At 45.9% G+C, this 25136-nt stretch overlaps 1 protein-coding gene across 3 annotated transcripts; it reads right to left on the minus strand.

Annotated features, from left to right (window-relative positions):
• Positions 1–834: 834 nt before the first annotated feature.
• Positions 835–17486, minus strand: ZNF202 (zinc finger protein 202). 3 transcript variants are annotated; one of them, XM_044258094.1, is made up of 8 exons: positions 17392–17486; positions 15977–16093; positions 6955–7459; positions 6029–6239; positions 5589–5677; positions 4447–4576; positions 3794–3913; positions 835–3262 (listed from the first exon to the last, which is right to left on the minus strand). In XM_044258094.1, the coding sequence occupies exons 3-8, from the start codon at positions 7354–7356 to the stop codon at positions 2268–2270; spliced, it is 1947 nt and encodes a 648-aa protein (XP_044114029.1). In that variant the 5' UTR covers positions 7357–7459; positions 15977–16093; positions 17392–17486; the 3' UTR covers positions 835–2267. The 3 variants fall into 3 exon arrangements, with proteins under 3 accessions (XP_044114029.1, XP_044114031.1, XP_044114030.1); XM_044258096.1 differs by lacking the exon at positions 15977–16093 and having other exon boundaries at positions 17392–17409; XM_044258095.1 differs by lacking the exon at positions 17392–17486 and having other exon boundaries at positions 15977–17289.
• Between the last annotated feature and the right edge of the window lie 7650 nt (positions 17487–25136).

The following is a 25136-nucleotide window of genomic DNA, read 5'->3' on the forward strand; positions in this document are numbered from 1 at the left end:
CCCTTTTGCTGCCAACTGAAGCTCTGCTCATGCTCGGGTTTAGGGTTTAGGAGACGGCACGCCCCTCCACGAGACCAAGAAAATACAGTGTTTCACAAGCAGAGACTTAGTGTCTGCATATGTGACTTCGCTGGGGAATTGGGAATAAAAGAACTATTTGATGTGCCAACAAACTAGACCAGTCTCTCGCTTTTCCTCATGTAGAATTCTCTGGACAGTTTCTCACTTATTGCAGTAATCCAGGTAAATCAGTGAACAAAACCACTGTTCTAACGAATTTGTTCGGCTACCTCCAGAGTTTTATCAGCTCCCATAACTGGTGTAAGCTAGGGAAAATGATCTCTTGAGGCTGTATTTCACCCAACACAAATTGCTTAGACTTTAGATCTAGGGTTCAGAAATGTTTGCCCATGAGGAGTGTCTTGTGCAAACCACAGGCGTGAACCTTCCCTCAGTAGGCCATCTAATCCAACTTTGGCTCTGCCAACCATGATCTGCCTCATGGAAAACTGTGTACTGCTTGATGTCTTTGGATGTATGACATCCCGAACTATCTGGAACCTGAAGCCTTGGGAAGTTAATAAAATGGAAAGTTCCAGAAACCAAGGGATGGGGCTGCCCATGTTACTTTTATTTATTCCATACCTGTGTATTTCCAGGACAACGGCTGACTGGTATTAAAGCCAGACTGGGCAACTGGAGTTCTCAGTACCGGCCAAAATGTGAATTGCCTTGTTGGGCCGTTAGGGCTGAAACCTTGTTATCCTACCCATTCTCTCTGTACACACTGGCACATAATGGATTGAGAAACAGCTGAAGAAACCAGGCACAGAAGACAATCTCCCTTCTCATGCTTTAATCCCATACCCTATGCTCCATTTATGGAGGACGCTCACCCAGTCCTTGCCACTCCCACAAGCAGAGCAGGTGAGGCTCGTAATTATTCCTCCCCATCTCCAAGAATCCTTAATCAGGCAACAGAGAACCTACGATCAGCCATGAGATACTACTATTTAGTTCATAATTACATAAAAATGAGATCACATAAGAAAAAGCAAACAACGCAAATACATGAAAGCCATTTACTCCTGGTAAATTCTTCAGGGTCCCAGGTGCTGGGGTTCATAATTTTCCCTGATATCAGAGAACCAAGGCAGGGATGATAGGGGCTGGGTGTCAGTATAGTCTTGATGGCCTTAGCCAGCAGCAACAGCTTTTACAAAATTTTCTTCAGAATTTGGTCTCAGGTCTTCTTGTGTTCTTCATATAAATGAAGTGACCCAGTCAATCGTGATTCTGTAATTATTATCGTACCTACTTTAGCTGACATGGTTCCAAAATCCCTTTGCAAACCCAAGCAAAGAGGGCAGGGTGGGTGGGCTTGTACGTATGTGGGAATGTAAATGACTTCACTGTGATGTCATTATGCTTTACTGACTCCCCTGGCACCCAGCTGTTGCATCTCCCTTTTGCAAAAGTGCTAGGGGCAAAACCAAGAGGCTGGTAGAACACTAAAGAGGGTGGGCGTGAGTATTCCAACAGGGAAACACCCCCAGCGAAAGAGGCTTCTGACTAAATCCTCCTTTCTAGCAGGGTCTGGCCCCTGGTATTTTGGCAACAGGTAAGGAAGCAGCCTGACAAGGTCCATGTGAAACAGCCTCGAGGTTTTCCCCCATCAGACACTTCGCCCATCTCTCCCCAGGTATCAAAGGAAAGTGCATGGTGAAGAAGTGAACCAGTGAGAGATTTGTAGTTATCACGTGAATGTGTGGCAGAGCCATGAGGATGCAGATCTCCTGCCTTGAGTTCAAGGCTGTGTGCTTTAAGATTTGAGCCCAGTAAGGACAGAATCCTAGAGGCCGGTCCCTCACCAAACCTAAAGGGCTGTCCTGGGCAACTTTATACTTGAGGCTGTGAAGCAGTCTTTAGGATATGCAACAGCCTATTTAGGGGCAAGTATAATAACCATGATATTGTTAAGTCTTCTACATCTCCTGCTTCACACCCATGAGGTAGAGGCAGGAACACTCCAGTCAAGGAGAAGCCTCCACCCAGGTTGTACTTTGGGCAAAAAACCTCCTCAAGGTGTAGAAGAAGGTTGAGAGGTTTTGCCTGGGGGACTTTAGTTAGCTGTGGGAAGAGGTGATGTAGATCTGGGCACGTCAGGGAGACTCCCCAGAAAAGGTCTTCCCAGGCTGACAAGAGGGCGTCTCCTCGCCCATCCCCAGGTGAGGGCTGAATGCAGACCTCCTCACATGGGAACCTAGCTAGGAGGTCTTTTCTGAGTGGGTCCTCTGATGCCTGATTAAGTGATAGCCCCTGCTGAAACTTTTTCCACAGGTAGGGCACGTGAACGGCTTTTCGCCAGTATGGGTTCTTTGATGCCTGACGAGGTGGTCCCTCCGACTGAAGCTTTTCCCACATTCGTTGCACCGGCAAGGCCTCACAGAGGCGTGTCCTCGCAGGTGTTTGGCAAACGCGGCACTGTGGTTGAAGCAGCGCCCACACTCGCTGCAGAGATACAGCTCCTCGGCTGCGTGTGTCTTCCGGTGTGCCAGATAGCGCCTGTGGTCACTGAAGTCCTCTCCACACTCTCCACACAGGTAGGGTTTGCCTCCAAGGTGGATTCTTTGGTGTGTTGTCAGCACAGACTTCTGGCTGAAGCTTTTGCCACAAATAGTACAGAAGAAGGGTTTTTCACCTGTGTGTGTCCTCTGATGCCGGACAAGGTCTGAGGTCCAGCGGAAGTGTTTTCCACAATCGTCACATCTATAGGGTTTCTCAACATGTGGAGTTCTCTCAGCCTGGACCAGAGGGGAGGTCTCATCCAAATTCTTCCGGTTTAGGGGAAATTTATATGACATGCCCATTTTGTGGACCTTCTGGTGCCTGGCAAGATGCGAACTCCGTGTGTAACTTTTTCCACATTCCATACATTTATAGGGTTTCTCTCCTGTGTGAGTTCTTAGGTGTCTAACAAGGTGGGAGTTACAAGTGAAACTTTTCCCACATACAGGACAGTCGTGGTGTCTCCCTAACAAGGGGTGGAGAGGCATGGTTTCCCGAAGATTCGATAAACTATTAACTTGCGAAATATTTGTACCAAATCTTCTTTCGTTAAGTCTATTTGGATCATCCTCAAAGACTATTTCCCAGTCTGGAGTCTGGTGGATTTCTGGATCTCCCAAAATCGATCTGTGCAGATCCTCCAAACTCAGATCTTCTTGCTCAAGATAATCTTCTTCATCCTCACTCCTATCTCCTGTAGAGAGGGTAAGAGGAGAACGAGGGGAAATTATAGAGGGGGCAATGCCTTCCACACAACGCTGGGATTTTTAAACAGTCTTGGGAAGGCAAGACCACAGAGAGAAGCCCATATTTCATAACGGCAGAGGCTGGGAGAGAAGGAAATAACCAGTCAACTAATTTCTGTCATGTGCCAGGCACTTTCTTATACATTATCTCATACTGTCAACAAGCCTTGGTGTGGACAAAAATTATCATCCTCATTTCACAAACGTGGACACTGAGGACCAAGAGTTTAAGTGACCTGCTTAGTAAAGGACTACAGCTGCATTCCAAAGTTCCCATTTTTTTCTTTCACCATCTTACATTACATACCCCTCACACGAATGACGGGAGGGGAAAGAGGAGGATGAGGACAGAAGAATTTGGCATTCAGAGAGAGACAGGGGTAATGGCCAACAGGTCAGAAGAACCAATGAGAGGGGCACCCCAGAGGGGAGGGGAAGTGCCAGCCCTGCGGGGGAAGATGCCTTTTGTCGTTCCTCACCTGTGTAGGTAAAACTCAGGATTTCTGGCTCTTGAGGCTCTTGAGGCTCTGGGATATCTGGGACCAAAGGCTCTTCCTCTCTAACGTGGGAGATCTCATCTAGTCTGGGGATTGGAAATGCTGCTCAAGAGAGGGAAAGTGGGACATTACGATTGGTTCAGCAATTCCCTGTGTTAAGAGCAGATCTTTGCTGTTGGGTCGACTGAAGAACAAATGGTCGGCCCGGTCAGTGGCTCCAATCTGGTCTTTTTAGCTTGAGCACTTCTCACCAAATCCTGCATATTTCATGCCCTTCGTCTGCAACTTGATAGTCTAGGACTGTTAATGCTCCCTCTTTCCCCATATTCAAGTAAGCGGATCAGCTTCAACTTCTACTGCTTGTTTCAAAACTCACACACCGCCTCAAATATACTATAGCTATATATTATAATTTTATTTTCTTATTAGAAGTTTCCAACCACTTTCTAAGCATTTCTTCTTCCCTTTAACTCGGAAGGACACTGTCTTGCTTTTAGCTCATCCTTCAATCTTGCTGGTGGGGTAGGCTAAGAGAAGTGTGGCGCATGCAGTTCTAAGGCCTAAGACCCCCACAACTTTCAAGAGGAGAAAGACCTCTGTGCTCAAACACCCTAGAAACACTTGAAATTTCTTACACAAAGAGACCACAATTCCACAATCTTCTTCCAACACATATTCTCCATAGAACTCTTTCTGTGCTGGATCCAGGTCGCTCCACTGGTCCTGGGAGAAGCACACAGCCACGTCCTTGAAAGTTACCAATCCCTGAAAAGACACAGGCTTCAGTTAAAACGGGATGCTCCCCCCAAAAATTTAAAAAAACAAACAAACAAAAACCAAAACAGAACAAAACAAATTAAAAACAAAACAAAACAACCGGATGCTCCCAGAGGTGCCTATCTTGTTCGTGGGATGAAGATTACGGCCGGAGACAAAAGGCATGCACATAGGACTCCGGGCTCCCTTCGGGAAATCTGCAGCACTCCGGGCTGCTGCTCCCTGACTTCCTATCTCTGCACTTTCTTATTTCCTCCTCTGGGCCTCCCAGTCCCACTGCTTTCTCTCAGGGCCAGATTCTGCTCTTCTTCTGGAGCACATTGGTTAACGTACAAGAAGAGTCTTAAAGGTCTTCGTTAACACCTTATCTGATGCCTTAATGCCACCTATATTTCTGCAAAAATTCACCTTTTCTGGAAAGCTTTCCCTGACCTTCTCCAGGCACCCCTATCACCTACAGGGTCAGCACAGCACACACAGGCCCTTCGGTGGCACCTGGACTGCAGTGTGAAACCACAGATGCAGCCTTTTCCTTTCCTCTCCAGCATCACAGCCTAGTTTTGAGGCCCTGACCATGGGAAGGGCTTCCTACGTGTTGTGGCCTGAGGGCAGCCCCTGCGAGAGGATACCACACCATTTCAGAAAGCATTTCTGCAGCAGTCAGCCATTCTCACAAATGACTAGCAAGCTGACTTCTAAAAACCAAAAATAAGCCCTCATTCAGCCACTTCCGGGTTGTACCAGAGAGTTATGAAATAATCCCATTTTGTTAGTCCCTCTCTCTGGGCAGTGGCAAATAAAAAGGCTCTGGAGCCTGAAGATCCAAATGAGACTACGGTCATTCATCCCATTCCACGCACCTCCCCCTGCTGCAGGCGCGTCTAGAACTGAGAACTTCAGTTGGCAAAGGAGAGTGGAAATTTGTGCCCTGTCCGACCTGTTCAGCTAATGCCTAGTGGGTCTTCAAATTCTGAGGCACAGAGGGGAAACCAGAGCACACCTGTGAAAGAGCAGTAAGAAGGGCGACCATCTCTGGGTTTCCAGTCCTCCTCTCTTCGGGAAGATCTGGGTCCTGGGACGCCGGCACCTCTATGAAGAAAAGAAGGCAAAGATGAGCAACGTGCGGTGTAAGCGGGAACAGCTGACCGGCTCTCCTGCTCTTTGGCAGGAATCCAGAAACCGGCCCAAGGGCAGGTCAGTCCTCCCACTGCTACCATGTGGAAAACTACTGACATGCCAAGAGGACAAGCAAGGATGGGCTGGCTATTTCAGCTTGGCCGGGTTTCTGGGGGACGCTAGCTAGGAATGTCTCCTCTCAATACCCTGGATTCTGTGATTTATTCCCACTATGCTCCACCCCTAGCCTCCTCCGTAGAGGGGAACTAGCCCCCTTCCCACACTCTGCCCACCACAATGCCCCCTTCTGCTGAGGCTTCCCACCGCTCTCCTGCAGGGGCTGGAACTCCAATTCATGGCACAGGCTCTGCTCTTCCAGTGGCCCCAGATCCGGGCTCTGTATGGTTTCCTCACAGGACACCTCAGGAGTCGAGATGTGCACAGGGTTCTGCAGCTCACTAGGTGACTCGGGCTCTGCTCCCGGATGCACGGTCTCCTCTGACAGGACCTCCTGGCCATGAACATGGACAGTCACCTGGGAATAATTCCAATTTCCAGTCAGCATGGAGTCAAGAGAAAAGTCTCGGCTGACATCAGGGCTTATTTTAGGAGACACTGCCAACAGAAACACTCCCAGAGGGTCCTAGATAAGGAGGGGAGTCTCTGGTGCTACTGGGGCACACAAGTTGTTGAAGGTTATCCTCGCCAGGACAAGGTGGGGACACTCGGACACTGCTGCACAGCTTCCTCACTCCCCTCGCCCCTGCCCTTGTCACCTGTGGCTCTGAGACACCCATCCTTTCCATCTCCACTGCTCCCACCTGTGGCTCTCCTCGTTGTTTGCTTCCCTGTCTTAGGGTCTCAGGAGGGGGATCTCTGACTGAGGGTCTAAGAGGACCTTTGAGGAAGTCACAAAACTGGCCTCCTCAAGAACTGGAGGCTCGACAGCTAAAGAAAGGAAAACCAAAGCCATCTGATCCTTGAGTGCTGAGGTCCCTAAGATGGTTCCTAAGAGGGATTTCAAAAGCCAAAGAAGTCACACTCACTCACTCACTCACTCACACAAACACACGCAATCACACACACACACCCCTCTGCCCCTTATGCATCTAGGCACAACCCAAGAGCAGAGCCAATTAGTTTTAAAGGGTAAACAATGAGGGCCCTCCCTGTATACCCTACACCCCAAATCCATCCTTCCAGCAAATAGCCCCCTCCACATCACACAGATCAGGACTCCCCCTCCTCACCCACCGCCTTGGTCTCCTGGGTTGTTTCTGCAAACCCTCCACCAGCGTCACTGCCTCCTCGCCACTCTCTGGCCGTTGGCCCCGCACCCAGCTCTGCAGTTCTCCAGGCAGGACAGTAAGGAATTGTTCCAGCACAAGCAGCTCTAGGATCTGCTCCTTTGTCCGCCTTTCTGGCCTCAGCCACTGATGACAAAGTTCTCGCAGCCGTATGAGAGCTTCTCGAGGGCTCGCGGCTTCCTGGTAGCGGAAGCGCCGGAAGTTCTGGTGCGAGGTCTCAAGCACAGGGTCATCTCTCTGTAAGACAGACTCTGGCCTACAGGTGAAATCATCTTCCAATTTCACCATCAGAATTCCCTCTTCTTCCCAAAGATCCTGGTCCTCTGGTTCCAAGGCTGTAGCCATTGTTTGGCTCTTGTGGGGAGGGGTCTCGTACCATCTAGAGCTCACCCCGCCATTTCCCCCCCAGTCTCAGCCTGGGCACCTCAAGGAGTGTCTCCCAAGGGACCTGGGGGCAGAGAAGCAGAGACAAACAACAGCGTAAGCATGAGTGGATACACAGGGATAACAGTTCTGAGTTCACTCATGACCCCACACATGTAACACTTTCTCACACTATTAAAACCCTGCCGCTCATCTCCACCACCATCAGCTATAAATAGATTTGGTTGAAATCGGATGATCTATGCCTCAAGTTTGTTCTCTTACCCCTCACCCTCCGCCAGCTTCACACCCCACAGAGAAAATAGAAAAACCCTGCATCTCTACTTCATGAACCCTGGGAAACTGCAAGGAAAATGGCGAGGACAAAGGGCGCTGCTCATCGCCGGCTGGAAGCCATCGTACTGACCGCCATCTGTGTCACACACACACGTTCACATACACACCAAGAGAGACCCATCTGCCAGGCTGAAACAGACGGGGGAGCCTTTAGGAAGCCTGATTTCAAACTTGACCACACTCCACAGGAACTCCTCCGTAAACGGGGGCCTCTCAGAGATCTGAGGGGCGGACTGCGTGTGGTAACAGTGAGGAAAGCCCCTTACACAGCCGCGGGCACACAGGCACCCCCAGAGCAATATTCTGCTTATTAAAAGATATCTTGGGACGCCTGGGTGGCTCAGTTGGTTGGACGACTGCCTTCGGCTCAGGGCGTGATCCTGGAGTCCCGGGATCGAGTCCCACATCGGGCTCCCAGCTCCATGGGGAGTCTGCTTCGCTCTCTGACCTTCTCCTCGCTCATGCTCTCTCTCACTGTCTCTCTCTCTCGAATAAATAAATAAAAAATCTTTAAAAAAAAAAAATAAATAAAATAAATAAATAAAAGACATCTTAATGGGAACACCTCTAGACCCTCAAACCCAAGTGTTCAAAACTGACTGACTGACAGTTCCGCTGACTCTCAAATCCACCCCACTTCCTGAGATCCTATCTTGGCTGAGATCACTAGCTAATAAGTAAACACTCCACTCTGTCATCTTTAGATTCAATTCTGATTCTTTCCCACCGCTTACAGCCCCTTAAACCAGTTCTACCTTGTAAGCCTCTCAATCTGTTTCCTCCTCCTCTTTGCCACAGACCCCTTGAGCTTGGGCCCTCAGTTCTTGCCTGGACTACTGACCCTACTGCCTACCTGGGATCTCGGCAGCACCCGACCAGGAACAGAGGGCAGCATAATCATGGTGGAGCTTTTGCAAAATAAGTACTGCTCAATGCTCTTCTGGACACTTGGGCTTTAGTCAATGGAGGTAACTGTGTCTTTAGAAATGCTACACATGGTCCTGATGCGTGTGGTGGTGGAGAAACACCAAGGGTGTGTAAGGGACGGACGAGAGTCCTACTGTCAGACTGCCAGGCGTTAAACTGGGGCTGCACCATTTGGTAGGTGTGAGGCCACAGTTAAGTTCCTATGCTCCCTGTGCCTGTTTCCCCATCTATGGCATGGAGGTAAGGATGGTATCCATCTACTAGGGTGACTGAGGATTAAACGTATCACTGTCAAGTGCCTAGAAAGGCAATGGCAACCCAATGCTAACTATCTTTCTAAATTAGAGTCCCAACCGCACCACTCAACACTTCAGAATACTTCTGTTAGTAAGATCAGCTAGAACATCCTTGGCATGGCACACGAAGCTGTTCCCCATCAGCCCTCAACTGCTTTGTCAAGCCTCATACCCTCCCTTTGCTGTGTTATCACTAAGCTATTGCGAACTGCTGATCTTCCAACCAAAAGGAGGTGTCTCTTCAGGATACCATGCTCATAGGAAGGCTGTTCCTTCTAGATGCAACCTTCCCACCCCCCAGCTCCAATGCCGCATGGTGTGTTCCATTTCTTGGCATGTTCCCTCTTCTGCATTCCTACAATTTGCACCGTAGCTCCTGATCAGTTCTTGTCCGGATTACTCCCAACTGCCTCCAACCTGGAGCTCCCCGCCTGCAAGTTTGTTACCTTCAAGTTACCGAGGACAGCATCACAAGAGTGATGAGCACTCTTGGCAAATGTGATCACATCCCTTCCCTGTAAGATCCACAACCATTCCCCCATCTTGTAAGTGGAAAAAGAAACTCGTAGTATTATAAATTAGGCAGGCTTTCCTTTCATCCTCCTCTTCAACCCTTTCCAACACACCCACCCACACACCCACACAGTATGCATGTGAAGCACACACAAGCCCCACGCTCTCTGGCTTTAGAACACGTTGTTCCGGGGCGCCTGGGTGGCTCAGTGGGTTAAGCCTCTGCCTTCGGCTCAGGTCATGATCCCAGGGTCCTGGGATGGAGCCCCATGTTGGGCTCTCTGCTCAGCAGGAAGCCTGCTTCCCCCTTTCTCTGCCTGCTGCTCTGCCTACTTGTGATCTCTGTCAAATAAATAAATAAAATCTTTAAAAAAAAAGAAAAAAGAAAGAAAAAGAACATGTTGTTCCTTCTGAGTCTTCAGCCCTCATTAGGTGAAACTTTACTTCTAAGGCAGCTTCCATTCCATGTCTTCTGAGAGGTCTTCCTTGATCCCACTCCCCCATCCTTAAAATGGTTGGACATCACTGTGCCTGTGCAGCAACCTGGGCACAACGCCATCGCCACGCCTGTGGTATGGACCCCGGGATGGCACACAGTCCCCGGCTACGCTTCCTATGAACCTCCTTGACGTTCCCAACATGTATGATGAAGTGCACATGAAGTGAATTTAAATGAATAAAGTTTTCTTCCTATATTTATCAGGAAGAACCCACCTTTCCCTCCACTGTTTCTATACTTTTTAATTCACCGATCTTGTTAATCCTTCCTTCTAAGGGTCTCTCAAATCCATCTCATCTCCACTGCCATTCCCCTGGTTGAGTCATTATGAACCACTGAAAGGCATTAAGAGGAACTTTTAAAAACATGACCATCTCCTACATCACCCTGGCATGTAACAGATGCTTGTATGTTGAATGAACGACTTCATTTAAATTTCACCCCTAGTCTTCCCGGTCCTGCCCCTTGCAGACCCCTCTCCACATGCAATCTGAGGCATTCTTCATTTTTCAGTCTTTGGGGGCTTCATTACCTCAGTCTCAGATCTACCTTTAAGGTTAACAATCCACTCTAAGAGTTGGGTCTAGGGCACCTGGGTGGCTCAGAGGGTTAAGCTGCTGCCTTTGGCTCAGGTCATGATCTCAGGGTCCTGGGATCTATTCCTGCATCAGGCTCTCTGCTCAGCAGCGAGCCTGCTTCCCTCTTCTCTCTCTCTCTCTCTCTGCCTGCCTCTCTGCCTACTTGTAATCTGTCAAATAAATAAATAAAATCTTAAAAAAAAAAAAAAAAAAAAAGCTGGGTCTAATGTCATGCTGCCCATAAAATGGAGTTTAATTTCAATGACCCTGTTGTTTATTTTTATTATCTGTTATCTCAAATGGCTTTTCATTCATTCATGCTCTTATTTCTCTTCTGGTAGCCTCAAACATCCACTACTTACTTTCATTTCATAGCCTGCTTTACAGAGTTCCCTCATTTCTAGATCTTTATGTGGTCACTGTCTAACCTACCGGATCTGCTGTCTCTACCCCATGGTAGTCTGTTTACTATGCGGTTTTTAGCTTTTAAAATTTTATGCCCATCTTCAGTGAGGCTGTTTTCTTTGGGAGTTCTGAGATAACAATGAATTGACGGTCTTTTGGCTTAATGAAGGGATCGCAATCATCTTTGAAGTCTGAGGACCTGTGCCCAGGGAGGCGGACTCAAAGTGCTCCTCGTTTCCACATAGCACTGGCTACCAGAGTCTATGAAGTCTGCATTGACAGAAGCATTCTTGCTCTCAGAGGGCTTTGCTCTCCAAAGACAAAGGAACGTACAAGGTCTACATTAAAACCTGCCATTTCTAAATCCTCTCAGAAATTGTGAACTGAAGTTTCCACTATTTGTTTTGGATTTACTTTGGCAGCTTAGGAAGAGACAAAGACAAACAGATCAGCAATGGCAGGATGACGGGCAGAAGAGGAGCCCCTGATGGGACAAGGAATGGGAAGGAATAGGAGGCAGGCAGCGCGTGGAAAGAACACTGGGTTAGGTTTCCAAAGATGCACGTCCCAGCCCCACATCCTCAAGTAACTGGAGGAGCTCTAAGGGAACCATGAGATGATAGAAGAGTCCTCTGCAGATAACTACTCTAACTCACAGGACTAGCTGAGCTCTGGGAGCTTATGAACGAAAATGTGCTGTGCAAATGTCAAGTACTAGAAACGGAAAATGGACATTGTTTCATTCTAGGTTCTTGGATATGCTACACTGCAATCCATCCTGCAACTTGTTGTCCATGCTCTTCTAATACCTTCCCTCCATGTCTGCCCTTGGAAGGGTTCCACAATGACAGATTAAAAACTGAAGACTCTATAGAGACTGAAGCCAGGCCAGGAAGAGCAAAAGACTTGGTTCTAGAAGGCTCTGAAACAATGTCTACAGAAAAGCTTCACAAGCCTAGGGCTGGGCATACTCCAAGACCTCGTCTTTTGAGTGTTTCTAGGGTGTATGGAGCAGGACTGGGGAGCTGGGAAAAGGCAAGAGCTTTCTCCCGCCTTTGGTCCAGCTACCTCTGCCCCTTATCTAAATGTGTCACATGCCAGCGAAGGCCGTAACTGCATTCTATGGACAAGAACAAAAACTGCAGGCAAGAAGAGGATATCTGGTTCCCTACCTGAAAATCTGACTGCTTCGGGAGGGCTTTCTGGACCTTAAATGACAAGGTTTGTGGTCATACAGCAATAGAGAGATAGTGATCTATTTACTGGCAAATCACCTTCGGTAGGCATTGGGGTTCAAATGACTATATTTAGCCTTTCTGCCTCCAATTTTATTTTTTACCCTAATGCTGGCCCATAACCTGGAAATCTGGGTATGTCTGTTCTCTGGGGCTAACCAGACCTTCCAACTGCTCCTATCATCATTCTAGAATAGGAATCAACTAAATTGTTAACTGCCCTGTTCTAACGCTGTAGTTTTCTTTTTTGGAGAGGAAGAAAGGATGGGAAGGGGTAGAAGGTGAGGGAAAGACTCAAGCAGACTTTGTACTCGGCACAGAGCCCCACCTCACGACCCTGAGACTATGATCTGAGACAAAATCAGGAGCTGGACGCTTAACCAACTGAGACAACCCCAGCGGCCCCGCTATACTCTTGTTTAAAACTAAAGATTATCTATGATCCCTCTACTGCGAAGATTATCTTTTATGGTTAACTGTCCTGTATACAAGTGTGTATTCATGCTTTCCACATAATGGTTTGCGGCTTTGGAGACTTGGGTTAGGATCCCTCTCCTCATTTACTGGCCACGTGACACTCCCTAGGTCTTGGATCTCATTCTCAAAATGTGGCTATCCTACCTAACTCCCACGGTTGCTTTAAGGAGTAAATGAAGTTACATACAGAATCACTACAACATAGAGCCCAGTAGAGAGCAGATGCTCAATTTATTTTGTTCTCTTCCCTTCTAATTACTTTAAATCCTTTTTTTTTTTTAAAGATTTTATTTATTTATTTATTTGACAGAGAGAGATCACAAGTAGGCAGAAAGGCAGGCAGAGAGAGAGAGGAGGAAGCAGGCTTCCTGCTGAGCAGAGAGCCCGATGCGGGACTCGATCCCAGGACCCTGAGATCATGACCTGAGCCGAAGGCAGCGGCTTAACCCACTGAGCCACCCAGGCGCCCCTACTTTAAATCCTTTTGGGAAGAACACAAGGTTTAAACAATGAACAAGCAAACGGCCCTTTATTTCACTGTCATTCCAAAAAAAAAAAATTAAACGCACAGGAAAAATCTTGGTCTGTCTACTGTTATATCAAAAGTAAAGTGTTGGGGTGCCTAGGTGGCTCAGTGGGTTACAGCCTCTGCCTTCAGCTTAGGTCATGATCTCAGGGTCCTGGGATCAAGTCCCACATCAGGCTCTCTGCTCAGCAGGGAGCCTGCTTCCCTTCTTCTCTCTCTGCCTGCCTGTCTGCCTACTTGTGATCTCTGTCAGATAATACTTAAAAAAAAAAAAAAAGAATGTGAAATAAACTATAAAAAACATACCAATTCACTTTATTTTGAATTAAAATGTTTTCTCTAGGTGTGTACAATAGGCCCAGGAGGTCATGCAGGACTGCTGGTACTTTTCCCCTTGCAGGTAGGGGATCTGGGTTCTACCTCCTCAAGATGTGTTATCTGGGAAATGGGAATGATTTTCCATGTAAAGACAGAAAGCTGGACCATCCTTTGAAAAACCATGTTGCTTTTTAATGGTAAAAGAGGGGCTTTGAGAGGAACAAGGATATAAGGCTTCTTTATTGAATACCTGGGCCATGGCATACTGGCCTAAGAAGTTCAAAGAGTTTAGATGGGTAGAAGCCAAAAACAGATTTTTTAAGAGTCCAGAATGGAGTATCTGGCCGTCCTGACAATACTGGTTAATGTCCAACAGGAAGCTAGGCTTCTTAACCTTAACGGTTACCTAGAGGTGGTCAATGGCTTAAATAAAGCAGGTCAATTATAGGGCTCAGTTTAAGAGATTTTATTTATTTATTTGAAGACAGAGATCACAAGTAGGCTGAGAGGCAGGCCGAGAGAGAGAGGGGGAAGCAGGCTCCCTGCTGAGCAGAGAACCCGATGTGGGGCTCGATCCCAGGACCCTGGGATCATGACCTGAGCTGAAGGCAGAGGCTTTAACCCACTGAGCCATCCAGGCGCCCCTTAGGGCTCAGTTTAAAGCAGAACGTCACAAAGTGGTCTCAAGTGAGAAAAGGGCACTCACCAAACCAGACATCCATCCTAATGAGGGAGGCAGTGCTCATATGGCAGCCAGAGTTAAAGCAGCTGTACCCAATTCATTACTACAATAAACATGGCCAAGGCCAATCACAGGGATACAGGAAACATCATTTAATGAAAAACAACAGGATAATATATTTTATAACTAGACCCTGACCCGAAGAGTTAATATGGGTAATTAGGAACAGTGAATTCAAGGGTCATGTATTATGGTTTTAGTTTTGTAACTGATATTGTCAAAATACTCTTTGCTTTGTATCTAGAGGACTTCCTTCCGGCATTGCCCGAGGCTCCCTCACTTATGAGATGATAAAAGATGGGCCCCATGCCTGTGGACCACAGGAATCAGAAGAGCAGCAGGTTTCCACTGCAGATAAAATCATGGTGCAAAAAGTAGAAGGCATCCCGGGATGGCAAAGACCTCTTTATTCATTTTTATATTCCAAGTGCCTAATGCTTTGTTGAATGCTTGGTAGAAAAGGTGCTCAGTAAAACGTGTTGAATTTTATTAAGCTATTTCTCCTACTCCAACTTGGATACGGATGCACTAAAATTTAGAATCAGTGGGTGCCAGGACGTTGGTAATAAATCACTCACAGGGACAGTTATAGGAATTTGGCACCGGCATTTATCCCAATGGCCTGGGGGAATCAAGTGGCATAGCCATATACTGCTTCACGATGCAGAACTGGGGAAGAAAAACTTCTTCAAAGGGAAAAGATAGCAGGGGATATGGGGATAAGGCTATTCATTCTACAAATACCTACTGACCATCAATTGTGTGTCTCACACAATCCAAACTGCCAGAAGGAGAAAGATGAAAAAAGCATTGGCTCTAACCTTAAAGAATTTAGTAAGTAGTTACGAAACAGCAGGGACTTTAGCATACCAGCAATTTGTAGCAAAAACCTAAATAAGGATATAAGTAATATGGTCAAAATGGAGGATCCTATCAAGAGAATTAAGAAAAATCAAGGGGGAAAACTCATCAATATTTCATCTTCTATTTGGCACAAGAACACTAGCAATTACTGAGGGTTTGTTTTTTTTTTTTTTAAAGTAAGCTTTCTTAATTTTAAAAACGAAAGAACTCAGACCTAAGTGGTTAAATTATCCACACAAGATCATATTACTGGTTTCTAACAGAAGTACACACATATGTCTTTTGATTCCCCAAACCACTGCACTGTTTATGTGAAGGAGCTTGGCCAAAGGCAGTGGTTCTCAGTGTGAGAAACCCAAACCAGCAGCACAAGCACCTAAAAACTTGTCAGTAATGTGCAGATTTTCAAGCCCAGGCCCAGACCTGTTATCAGAAACTCTGGGGGAGGCCCCAGCAATCTCTTTGACAAGCCTTCCCTTCAGGTGCTTGAGATGCACAGTAAGTTTGAGAGCCAGTACCTAAAGAAAGTAAACTTGAGGTTCAGCAGAAAGCATCCAACTTTTCCGGTGCTGCCCCAATTTTTTTTTTTTTTAAGACTTTATTTATTTATTTGACAGACAGAGATCATTAGGCGAGAGAGAGGGAGGGAAGCACGCTCCCTGCTGAGCAGAGAGCCTGATGCGGGGCTCCATCCCAGGACCCTGGGATCATAACCTGAGCCGAAGGCAGAGGCTTTAACCCACTGAGCCACCCAGGCGCCCCGGTGCTCCCCAAATTTAAAGGAAAGTTTGCAAAAGTCAAGAGTCTAGGGCTGTTTTATGCCTGTGCCAAATTAACCACAAAAAAATGTAAACCTGTAACTTACCTCATCTGTATAGTTTGTAATGCCCAAGAGTCCCTCACATCGTAGTAAACCTTGCTGTGCCCTTGAAATGACTGTCTACTGCAATATAGTATTTAAAAGAGTGCAAAAGGGGTACAGCTGGAGGAGAAAGGGGGAAAGATTATGAATCCCAGGTATTTGATCCTAAGAGGAAAAATCCCCTTCCTCCCTCCAACCCTGCCGGCCCTCTTATACTAGATCTATCAGCAGAAAGTTACCCCAGACAAGTGGCCACAAACCCTAACTGCTTGGTTGTCACATACTTCCCACCAACATGCCTCTCTCCCAATGGCTTCATCACAACCTTTCTAAAGTGGCTTTCTGGATCAAGGCCCAGGGGGGTGACTTGGAAGAGGGAAGGAGGACTCCACTAGCTTTCTGTGGCTCCCGAGTCAGGCTGTCCTGGGGGTCCCCTGCAGTGTGTGGATAGAGGAAAACAGACAGTTCTCACCCTGACATCTGAGTGAGAGCCTGGATGTGACAGCGCTCTCCAGGACCAAGGAGGTCACAGAACAGCTAGGCCTAGGAGGTCACCTTTGGGGTGGTCAGTACAGGGATGGAGGCAGACAGGGTAATCAAAGGGCCTGGGAGACAAGAATTTCCAATGCCCAGAAAAATAAAAACTGGGTTGCCCCCTGAGAAAACAGAATATCCAAGGCATACGAACTAACAAACTTTTGGTCAAACCAGACAAGAAGCAGAGGCCTGTCTACTCCTGCTAACGGTGGGGTTCAGAAGTGCCAAAACTGGCTGTGAGGGCTTGGGGGGAGGGAAGCTGCAAGTGGAGACAGAAGCTACTAGCTTGAGGGGAAACGTGGGGTCGGTCACAGTGGCAGCTGAAAAGCCACAGGCCAGACGGTGTCCAAGGGTGATAAGATCACGGGTGAGTGTATCTGTATGTGTGTTGGCGAGGGGGGAGTTTGGTGGTGTAAAGAAATGGGGCTGGTCTGGGCCGGGAGACTGCGGGGGATGGAGGGGGGGTGGTTCTTGAACAGTCATCAAGACGGGGTGAGAAAAAGCTGGGGGAAACAGAGGGGCCTAGGCTACTCCTCTCTCGGTGCGGGGGGGGGGCAGCTGGCGCGGAAGCAAAGGGAGGTACGAACTAACTGCGTTTCTGCAGGCCTCAGGAGGGGGCGGAGGGCGGTGGCTGCACCGAAAGAAGCCTGGAGCGCCATCCGCGTCCCCAGAGGTTCGAGCTCCGGCCACGGGAGCCCCGGGGACCGCAACGCCTCGGCCCCCTCACTACCCTGCCGCCGCCCCTTCTTCCAGGATAGTGCGATCTCCCCAGGCTCTGGGGGGGCGGGGTCTCAGACCTCTCCCCCCTCTTCCCCGCCCTGCCCTGCCCGGCTCCACGCGATCCGGCCCGGCCCGACCCAGCCCAGCCCCTCAGCACTCACGGCTCCGACAGCTCCGGCGGCTCCTCCCCTGCCCCGGCTTCTCCCCCACCCACTCCCGGCCGTAGCAGCGCCGCCGGATCCGAGCCGCGCGGGGCCTGGCGGGTCGGAACACGTGGGGCCTTTGCGCCCGGAACCGGAAACTGGGCTTTGCCCCGCCTCCTCACAGTGCTGGAGCCCTTCTAGGCGGTGGGAGGTTTGGTCTCTGTGTGCTCGGGGCGGGTGGAGGCTCTGATGGTCGCGGGGACCCAGCGCGGAAAGCCTGGGGCCAGACCGCTTCCGGCCGCACGCCCCTCCCGCCGCCCCGGGCCTTCAGTTTACGCACAGACCCGTTTCACCGTTTTTTGATCTCTGTTTTGATTTTGGAGGCTTGGTTTTTCTTAATTGTTCGCGAAGCAGGATAGCAAAGAGAGTAGTTTGGGGTTTGGCTCTTGCATTCGCCAACAGTTGTGGGGCATCGGGCAAACCCCTCTACCCCTCTGAGGTTCAGTGTTCATCTTCTAAAATGGGTGTAATTATAAGCCTTGCTCTGAGAGCTAAGGGATATATTGCATGTGAACCTTTTGGAACGTAGTAGAAGCTTAGTAAGAGAAGAGTTAGGATATCCTGTTCTCTTCTGTTTTCCTTGGAGCATGTCTTTGTGTTTTGTTAAGACTGACCTCCCTGATCTTATTTGTTCAGTTGTGTCTAGGTCAGTGACCTCTGCTATTTTCCTCTTTACTCTCCCTGTCCCTTGAACCCCCTAAGTCACCACTTTCCACATGCCATGGGAGGGAGGGCCTTCTCTTCCCCCCCCCCATCGGTGTCTTTCTTACACATTTTATTTTCGTGGGACACATTGCTTGGATCAGTCTACTGCGTTTGAAGCCGGGGTATTCATCACTTTTGATGGAGGGCCAGGAATATACAGTTCGTGAAGGCATACTGTGTGTCAGATGTTCTGGTTATAGATTTCATTCAATATTGTAAAATACTAAGTTCATAAATGATACATAAATGTTTTTCTAAACATTTCAAACATTGCAGATAGTTAGTGATCTTTTACTAGTCCTGGCTTCCTCGTCTCTCCCACCAAAAGTTCATTCTCAGGTACTTACTTTCCAGACCTTTACCCTACATTTACATATAATAAACGTGTATATTCATAGAAGTCATATAATATTATTTTGTGTGCATGTGCATATATGTGTGGATTCATGTTAGATTCCTCTTTTCTCCTAGTACTGGGCCTTGGAGACCTGCTCATAGTACATACAGATCTGCCTTATTCCTCCTACTTTTTGCATTCGTAACATTCTGTAGTGTGACTAGCCATTTGCCTATAGATAATATGTGTTGTTTATAATTGTTACTAACACAAACAATGCTATAGTAAACATCTTTTTCATGCATACATGCAAATGTTACTCTGGGACAAACAGAAAGTATTGTTGGGTCATAGGTTGTGTACATTCAATCAATACTACCAAATTACCTCCCAGAGACGGCACCAGTGTATGATCTTAAAATCCACATGTAAGAATATTTTCCCCCATATTCAAATTTTTAAAAAAGATTTTATTTAGGGGGCACCTGGGTGGCTCAGTGGGTTAAGCCTCTGCCTTCAGCTCAGGTCATGATCCCAGGGTCCTGGGACCCGCAGCGGGCTCTCTGCTCAGCGGGAGTTTGTTTCCCTTCCTCTCTCTCTCTGCCTGCCTCTCTGGCTACTTGTGATCTTTCTCTGTCAAATAAATAAAAAAATAAAAATCTTAAAAAAAATAAAGATTTTATTTAGTTATTTGACAGAGAAAGATCACAAATCGGCAGAGAGGCAGGCAGAGAGAGAGGAGGAAGCATGCTTCCTGCTGAGCAGAGAGCCCAATGCGAGGCTCGATCCCAGGATTCTGAGATCATGACCTGAGCTGATGGCAGAGGCTTTAACCCACTGAGCCACCCAGGCGCCCTCCCCCATATTCATGCCTCTATTGATGTTGCTTACCTTGTAAGTAAGGGGAGCCTGGGTGGCTCAGCTGGTTAAGCATCCAAGTTTGGGTTTTGGCCTGGGTCATGGTCTCAGGGTCCTGGGATTGAGCATTGAGCAGGGAGCCTGCTTAAGATTCTCTATCTCCCTCTTCATCTGCCCCACCCCCCAGGCCTCGCCACCCAGTTCACTCTCTCATTCTCTCTCAAAAAAACTTGTAAAATGGGTAAGAAAGTGGTGTCTCATATTTTACCTTTCTTTTCCAGGATTAAGAATGAAAATGAACATTCTTTATATGTTTATTGGTAACTTGTAGTTCTCCTATGAGTTTGCCCATTTCTCAGTTGGATGTTTTTCTTATTCATTGTTCAATGTTATATATTCTTTTTTTTAAAGATTTTATTTATTTATTTGATAGAAAGAGACCACAAGTAGGCAGAGAGGCAGGCAGAGAGAGAGAGAGAGAGGGAGAGGGAAGCAGGCTCCCTGCTGAGCAGAGAGCCCGATGCGGGACTCCATCCCAGGACCCTGAGATCATGACCTGAGCCGAAGGCAATGGCTTAACCCACTGAGCCACCCAGGCGCCCTCAATGTTATATATGCTTGATAGTAATCATTTAATATATATGTTGCAAATACTTTCTTCGACTTTATAGCTTACATTCCAACTTTGTTTATTGCCTTAAAGTTTAAATTGAATAAATTTTTTTTAATTAAAAAATTTTTTAAAAATTAACTCAAATCAGATAAATGTGATACTCTCTTTCTCAGTGGCTTTGATTTTCATGTCTTATTTCAGAACATTTTTTTCCACATCAAAATCATCAGGGCTTCTTCCTATATTTTTTTTACTACATTTTTTGTTCTCCTGTTTAGATTTTGCATTTATTTTTGTGATTGGTATAAATTGGAGATTCTAATCTAATATTGTTTATGGTGATTCATTTATACTTTTAAAACACAGAGTATGGGGGAGGGGCGCCTGGGTGGCTCAGTAGGTTAAATCACTGCCTTCAGCTCAGGTTGTGATCCCAGGGTCCTGGGATTGAGCGCCGCATGGGGCACTCTGCTCAGCAGGGAGCCTGCTCACCCCCCACCGTCTGTCTCTCTGCCTACTTGTGATTTCTCTCTCTGTCAAATAAATAAAATCTAAAAAATAACCCCAAACCACAGAGTATGGAATATTTACAGACAGAACTACAGAGATTACAGTCCGTTTTTGATGTGACTGGTTTTCTGTCAGTCCAGTTTTTGGTCCTTCATTCATCCATGGGATTTATTTATTTATTTATTCCTGGACACTGTGGTAGTATATGGAATACAGTGGAGAACAACCTGTCCTCGTAGAGCTAACTTTTTTTTTTTTTTTTTTTTTTGTAGAGCTAACTTTTTTGTTTGGGAGGAAAGAAACATATTTGTATAAATTATTCATGACTGTGGTAGGTTCTACAAAGGAGAAGTACAGCATGTTATGAGACTTTATGACTGGCGGTCCTAATCCTGGTGATGGTGCTGGAAGAGAGATGGTTAGGGGAAACTTTCTTGAGTAGTAAGCTTTGAACAGAGTTCTGAAGGATGAGTGGGCAGGCTGAGATTGGGGGTAGGAGTGGGAAGTGGGGTAAGAAAGAATATTTGAAGTAATGGGAAATAGTGCATATGCAAGGGTCCTGAGGTGGAAAGGAGCTTAGAGTATTAGAGAAACTGAAGGGATAGTGTGTCTAGGTCCAGAGAACCACAGAGAAATATATGAGATGGACCTGGTATTGTGAACAGGGATCAGATCTGATAGACCAAAGGTGTTATAGACTAAATTAAGCATTATCTGCTACAGCTAATGGGAAGCCACTGAAGGATTTTAATTAAGTGACATGATTAGATATATATTTTTATAAGATCCTTCTGGCCACAGAGGAGAATGAAGGGGTCCAAGAGTGGATGTGGAAAGGTGATTTATAAAGTTATTATTGTAGGTCAAGTGCTTGGACTAAAGCCATAGTGGGGAGATTGGGGCATTAGGTTGTTATTTTTTTTTTTAACAGTATTTGATGAAGAAGACTGTTTTCCAAAAATCAAAGAAATGGCGAGAGTAATTAGCGGAGTGGGCTCATCTGAAAGTGCATGTCATTCTACTCTTTTAGTTGTTCAGTCTGAGACTAGCTGAATACCAGGTGAACGCAGAAAGTGAATGGTTTTGGAAGAGTCATGTGTAAGTGGCATTTTTATAACTGGACTCATTTAAACTTGCGAGGAGAACATGTAATTCAAAGTGGTGGGGACCCACTTGGTCAGGCATTAGATGCTTTGGTAAATATGTAATCATGTCCTGTTCTTTGTGCATTCAGTTTTTCTTATATGGGAGCTTAAAAATTTCATCTCCAAGTTGGCTGGTCATTTACAAATATGGAATTATAATAGCCTGATAAACACAGAGATGACTTTGGATGCACCTCAAGGAAGATGTCAGGAAAGCTTTAGTCTAAGGCACATTGAGAAAAGTGTCCATAGCTGGGTAAGCTTAGGAAAGGCATATTCTCTATCTTCCTCTTGGAAGTTTCTAATGTATGTGAAGATTATTAGAACTGAAAAGTCAAGCTGAATTTATTACCTGAGAGGTAATGGAGAGCTGTACCTCTCAAAAGTGACTTTGATCTTTCTGAGTTACAAGGGAAGGACTAGATCTTGAGTAAGAAAAGGAAGTTTTGCCCAAATAAGGCAGGAACATGAAGCCACCATTTGGTTGAGGAGAGGACCTTTTGAAATGGTCATTGCTCTGGTTTACATCATTAATAGCTGGCATGGCTCTTGATAAAATCAAGATGATATAACAGACAGTTTAATATGCATAAGCTTGGGAGTTAGAAATTTATTTTTAGGGGCGCCTGGGTGGCTCAGTGGGTTAAGCCGCTGCCTTCAGCTCAGGTCATGATCTCAGGGTCCTGGGATCAAGTCCCGCATCGGGCTCTCTGCTCAGCAGGGAGCCTGCTTCCCTCTCTCTCTCTCTCTGCCTGCCTCTCCATCTACTTGTGATTTCTCTCTATCAAATAAATAAATAAAATCTTTAAAAAAAAAAGAAATTTATTTTTAACATAGTCTTAAAGATTCTGAGAAATTGACTAGTGAAGAAAACTATTTAATCTTGTCTAATTCTGTATGTCAAGTTTGAATACTTGAACCCTGCTTTTAACAACTGATGTATTCTTGGAACACATCATGGAAACAACCCCTTTACTTAAGTGAGTACGTTTTTCAGTTACAAATTAACTCAAGAGCTCATTGTCAAGGATTTGGCTCAGCTGTGTGCGTGAGTTCAACCTTGTCATTAGAGTTTCCCGTAGTAGGAAAATAATTAATATCCAGGGATCTGAGGAAGGAGTTGTTTATGATATTGTTTGGATGAGTTCTTGTGTAAATTCTTATTCTCTTGGAGAAAGCTGGGTATGTACATTTGAGGAAGATATTTGGGTTCTAGAGCCCTAGGAAAAAAAGGGCAATGCAGAGTCAATCTTTGCCATGTTGTCTCTGTGACCAGGGCTTCTTCTCCTCAAAATAGCACTCTGGCTTCTGTAGGCCCTGGAGGTGACTGTGGAGGGACCATGTTGGTGAAGATCTAAGGCAGGGCCTAGAAGTCCTGTAACTCATTTCATTCTTGATGTTCAGGTATTGGAGCTTCTTTGTTGGCTAGACCTCTCCAACTCTGGTATTTCCAACTCCTAGAACTCATTCTCTGGCAGACTACCAAAATATGGTGTTTTTTTTTTTTTTAAAGATTTTATTTATTTATTTGACAGAGAGAGATCACAAGTAGGCAGAGAGGCAGGCAGAGAGAGAGAGGAGGAAGCAGGCTCCCTGCTGAGCAGAGAGCCCGATGCGGTACTTGATCCCAGCACCCTGAGATCATGACCTGAGCCGAAGGCAGCGGCTTAACCCACTGAGCCACCCAGGCGCCCTATGTTTTTTATTTTTTCAACAGAAATTAGTTACCTAGCACATTGCTTGGGACATGATACCAATACACCAATAAAATATGAAAAATGCATGAATAAATGGTGTCTATTTTGATTTTCATGAATTGGAGTCTGGTGGTACTCTCTTCTCTCCTTTATAACATCTGTCAAGGTGTTTTATGTTACCTCTGTCTGCATCAAACAGGGTAACTCTTTTTTTTTTTTTAAACAAGAAGTCTTCTTTTTTATTTTTTTTTCTAAAGATTTTATTTATTCGACAGAGAGAGATCACAAATAGGCAGAGAAGCAAGCAGAGAGAGAGAGAAGAGGAAGCAGGTTCCCTGCCGAGCAGAGAGCCCGATGCAGGTTTCAAGTTGGGAGGGGGCTAAGGATAACATAAGTCTCTAAGGAATTTTGGAAGCAAGATTTCCAGGACCTTGAGGGGGCTAGCTATTGTTGGGAAAAGATCATTTATTACTGTCTAATAAAACCTTAGTCATGAGACCCTTTAGATATATATCAGTGGGTCATATGCTTTGGGGATGACTGCCAACATATATTTTGGGGGATAGAGATAAAGGAAGGACTCAATCCCAGAACCCTGAGATCATGACCTGAGCTGAAGGCAGAGGGTTAACCCACTGAGCCACCCAGGTGCCCCCAAACAGGTAACTCCTAAGACAATAAGCTAGACCCAGGAAAACTGATACTTACGAAACTTGAAATCAGATTTTTAAAATGTTTTAAAGTAATAATATAACTCAGGTATCACAATTCCCCTAGGTAGAGGCGACCTGGAACATGCCCACGCCAAAAAAAGTCTGAAGTTCTTCCTAAAATTTCTGCATATTCTGTGGCCATTGCTGTAAGCTTTTCTGTGGGCTTTCTCTAATTCAAACCACATCATTCCAGACAGGAAACTTAGTTCTTCCTTGAATTACACACACAACATACACATGATGTTCATACATATATTTGGTAATGTAGGCAACTTTACTGAAGATTCAAGAGGAAGACAGAGGAACAGCGTAGAAATGTGACCTCAAACTGAGGATAGGCATTTCTATTTTAAAAATGCTCTGTAGGCTCTTCAACTTCGGAGAATTTCCACTGACTTCTTCTCACAAACTTTTCTGCTATAGTCATCTTTTTGCTCATTTCTCCTTTCTTTACTTTCTGTGCCATTTTCTTCTCTAGGGACCACTTAGATATTACCCAGATTTTCTCATTCAGGGCAATTTAAATTATACTTCTGGTGAAGGGACTGTTGATAATATTCATCCTTAGGGTCTCTCTCTCTGCCTTCAATGACCAATTCCACCTGCCTGGCCCCAAGACAGCTCCTATGTAAGATAAAATCCAATTGGACAGTCGAGATAATAACATTTTCACCTCATTACACTTTGTTTTGCATTTGCAAAACATATTAAAAGGGATGTGCAATCAATAATCCTTTTTTTTTTAAATCACAGTTTAGTGGACTTTTAATGATAGGTTTTCTTTGCTGTGGGGAGAGGGGCATATATAATACTCGTTATTACAACTGTGAGTCACCTACATCATCATTCTATAGAAAACTTTTTCTGCCAAATGTCTTGCCTGAGAACATGGTTAAATGAATATGTTTGTCATTCCTTTAGGGGCCTTACATGATAGCCTTACATTCAAGCCCTGCCATTAATGTAACCTTGGGACTGAGTTTTCCAGCAAGAAAGCCTTCATAGTTCTATTGGCTCTCAAACTTTTTTTGGTTTCATAGGCACCTAGACTACTTAGAGTGGAACATAGGAACTGGCCTAATCCAATTGGAAATTTTCACATGCTGTCCTCAAGTTTTGGTGTTA

This window comes from Neovison vison, chromosome 7 (assembly GCF_020171115.1).
Source record: "Neovison vison isolate M4711 chromosome 7, ASM_NN_V1, whole genome shotgun sequence".
Taxonomy (NCBI): Eukaryota; Metazoa; Chordata; class Mammalia; order Carnivora; family Mustelidae; genus Neogale; species Neogale vison.

Bases quoted from the DNA above. Each gene is read 5' to 3' on its own strand.
- ZNF202 (XM_044258094.1), bottom strand. From the start codon at position 7,356: ATGGCTACAGCCTTGGAACCAGAGGACCAGGATCTTTGGGAAGAAGAG. The intron at 5,678-6,028 runs GTGGGAAGCCTC...TTTTCTTCATAG, and splicing joins CCAGCCCCTGCAGGAGAGCG to AGGTGCCGGCGTCCCAGGAC. The intron at 4,577-5,588 runs GTGTGCTCTGGT...GTGTCTTTTCAG, and splicing joins TTCTTACTGCTCTTTCACAG to GGATTGGTAACTTTCAAGGA.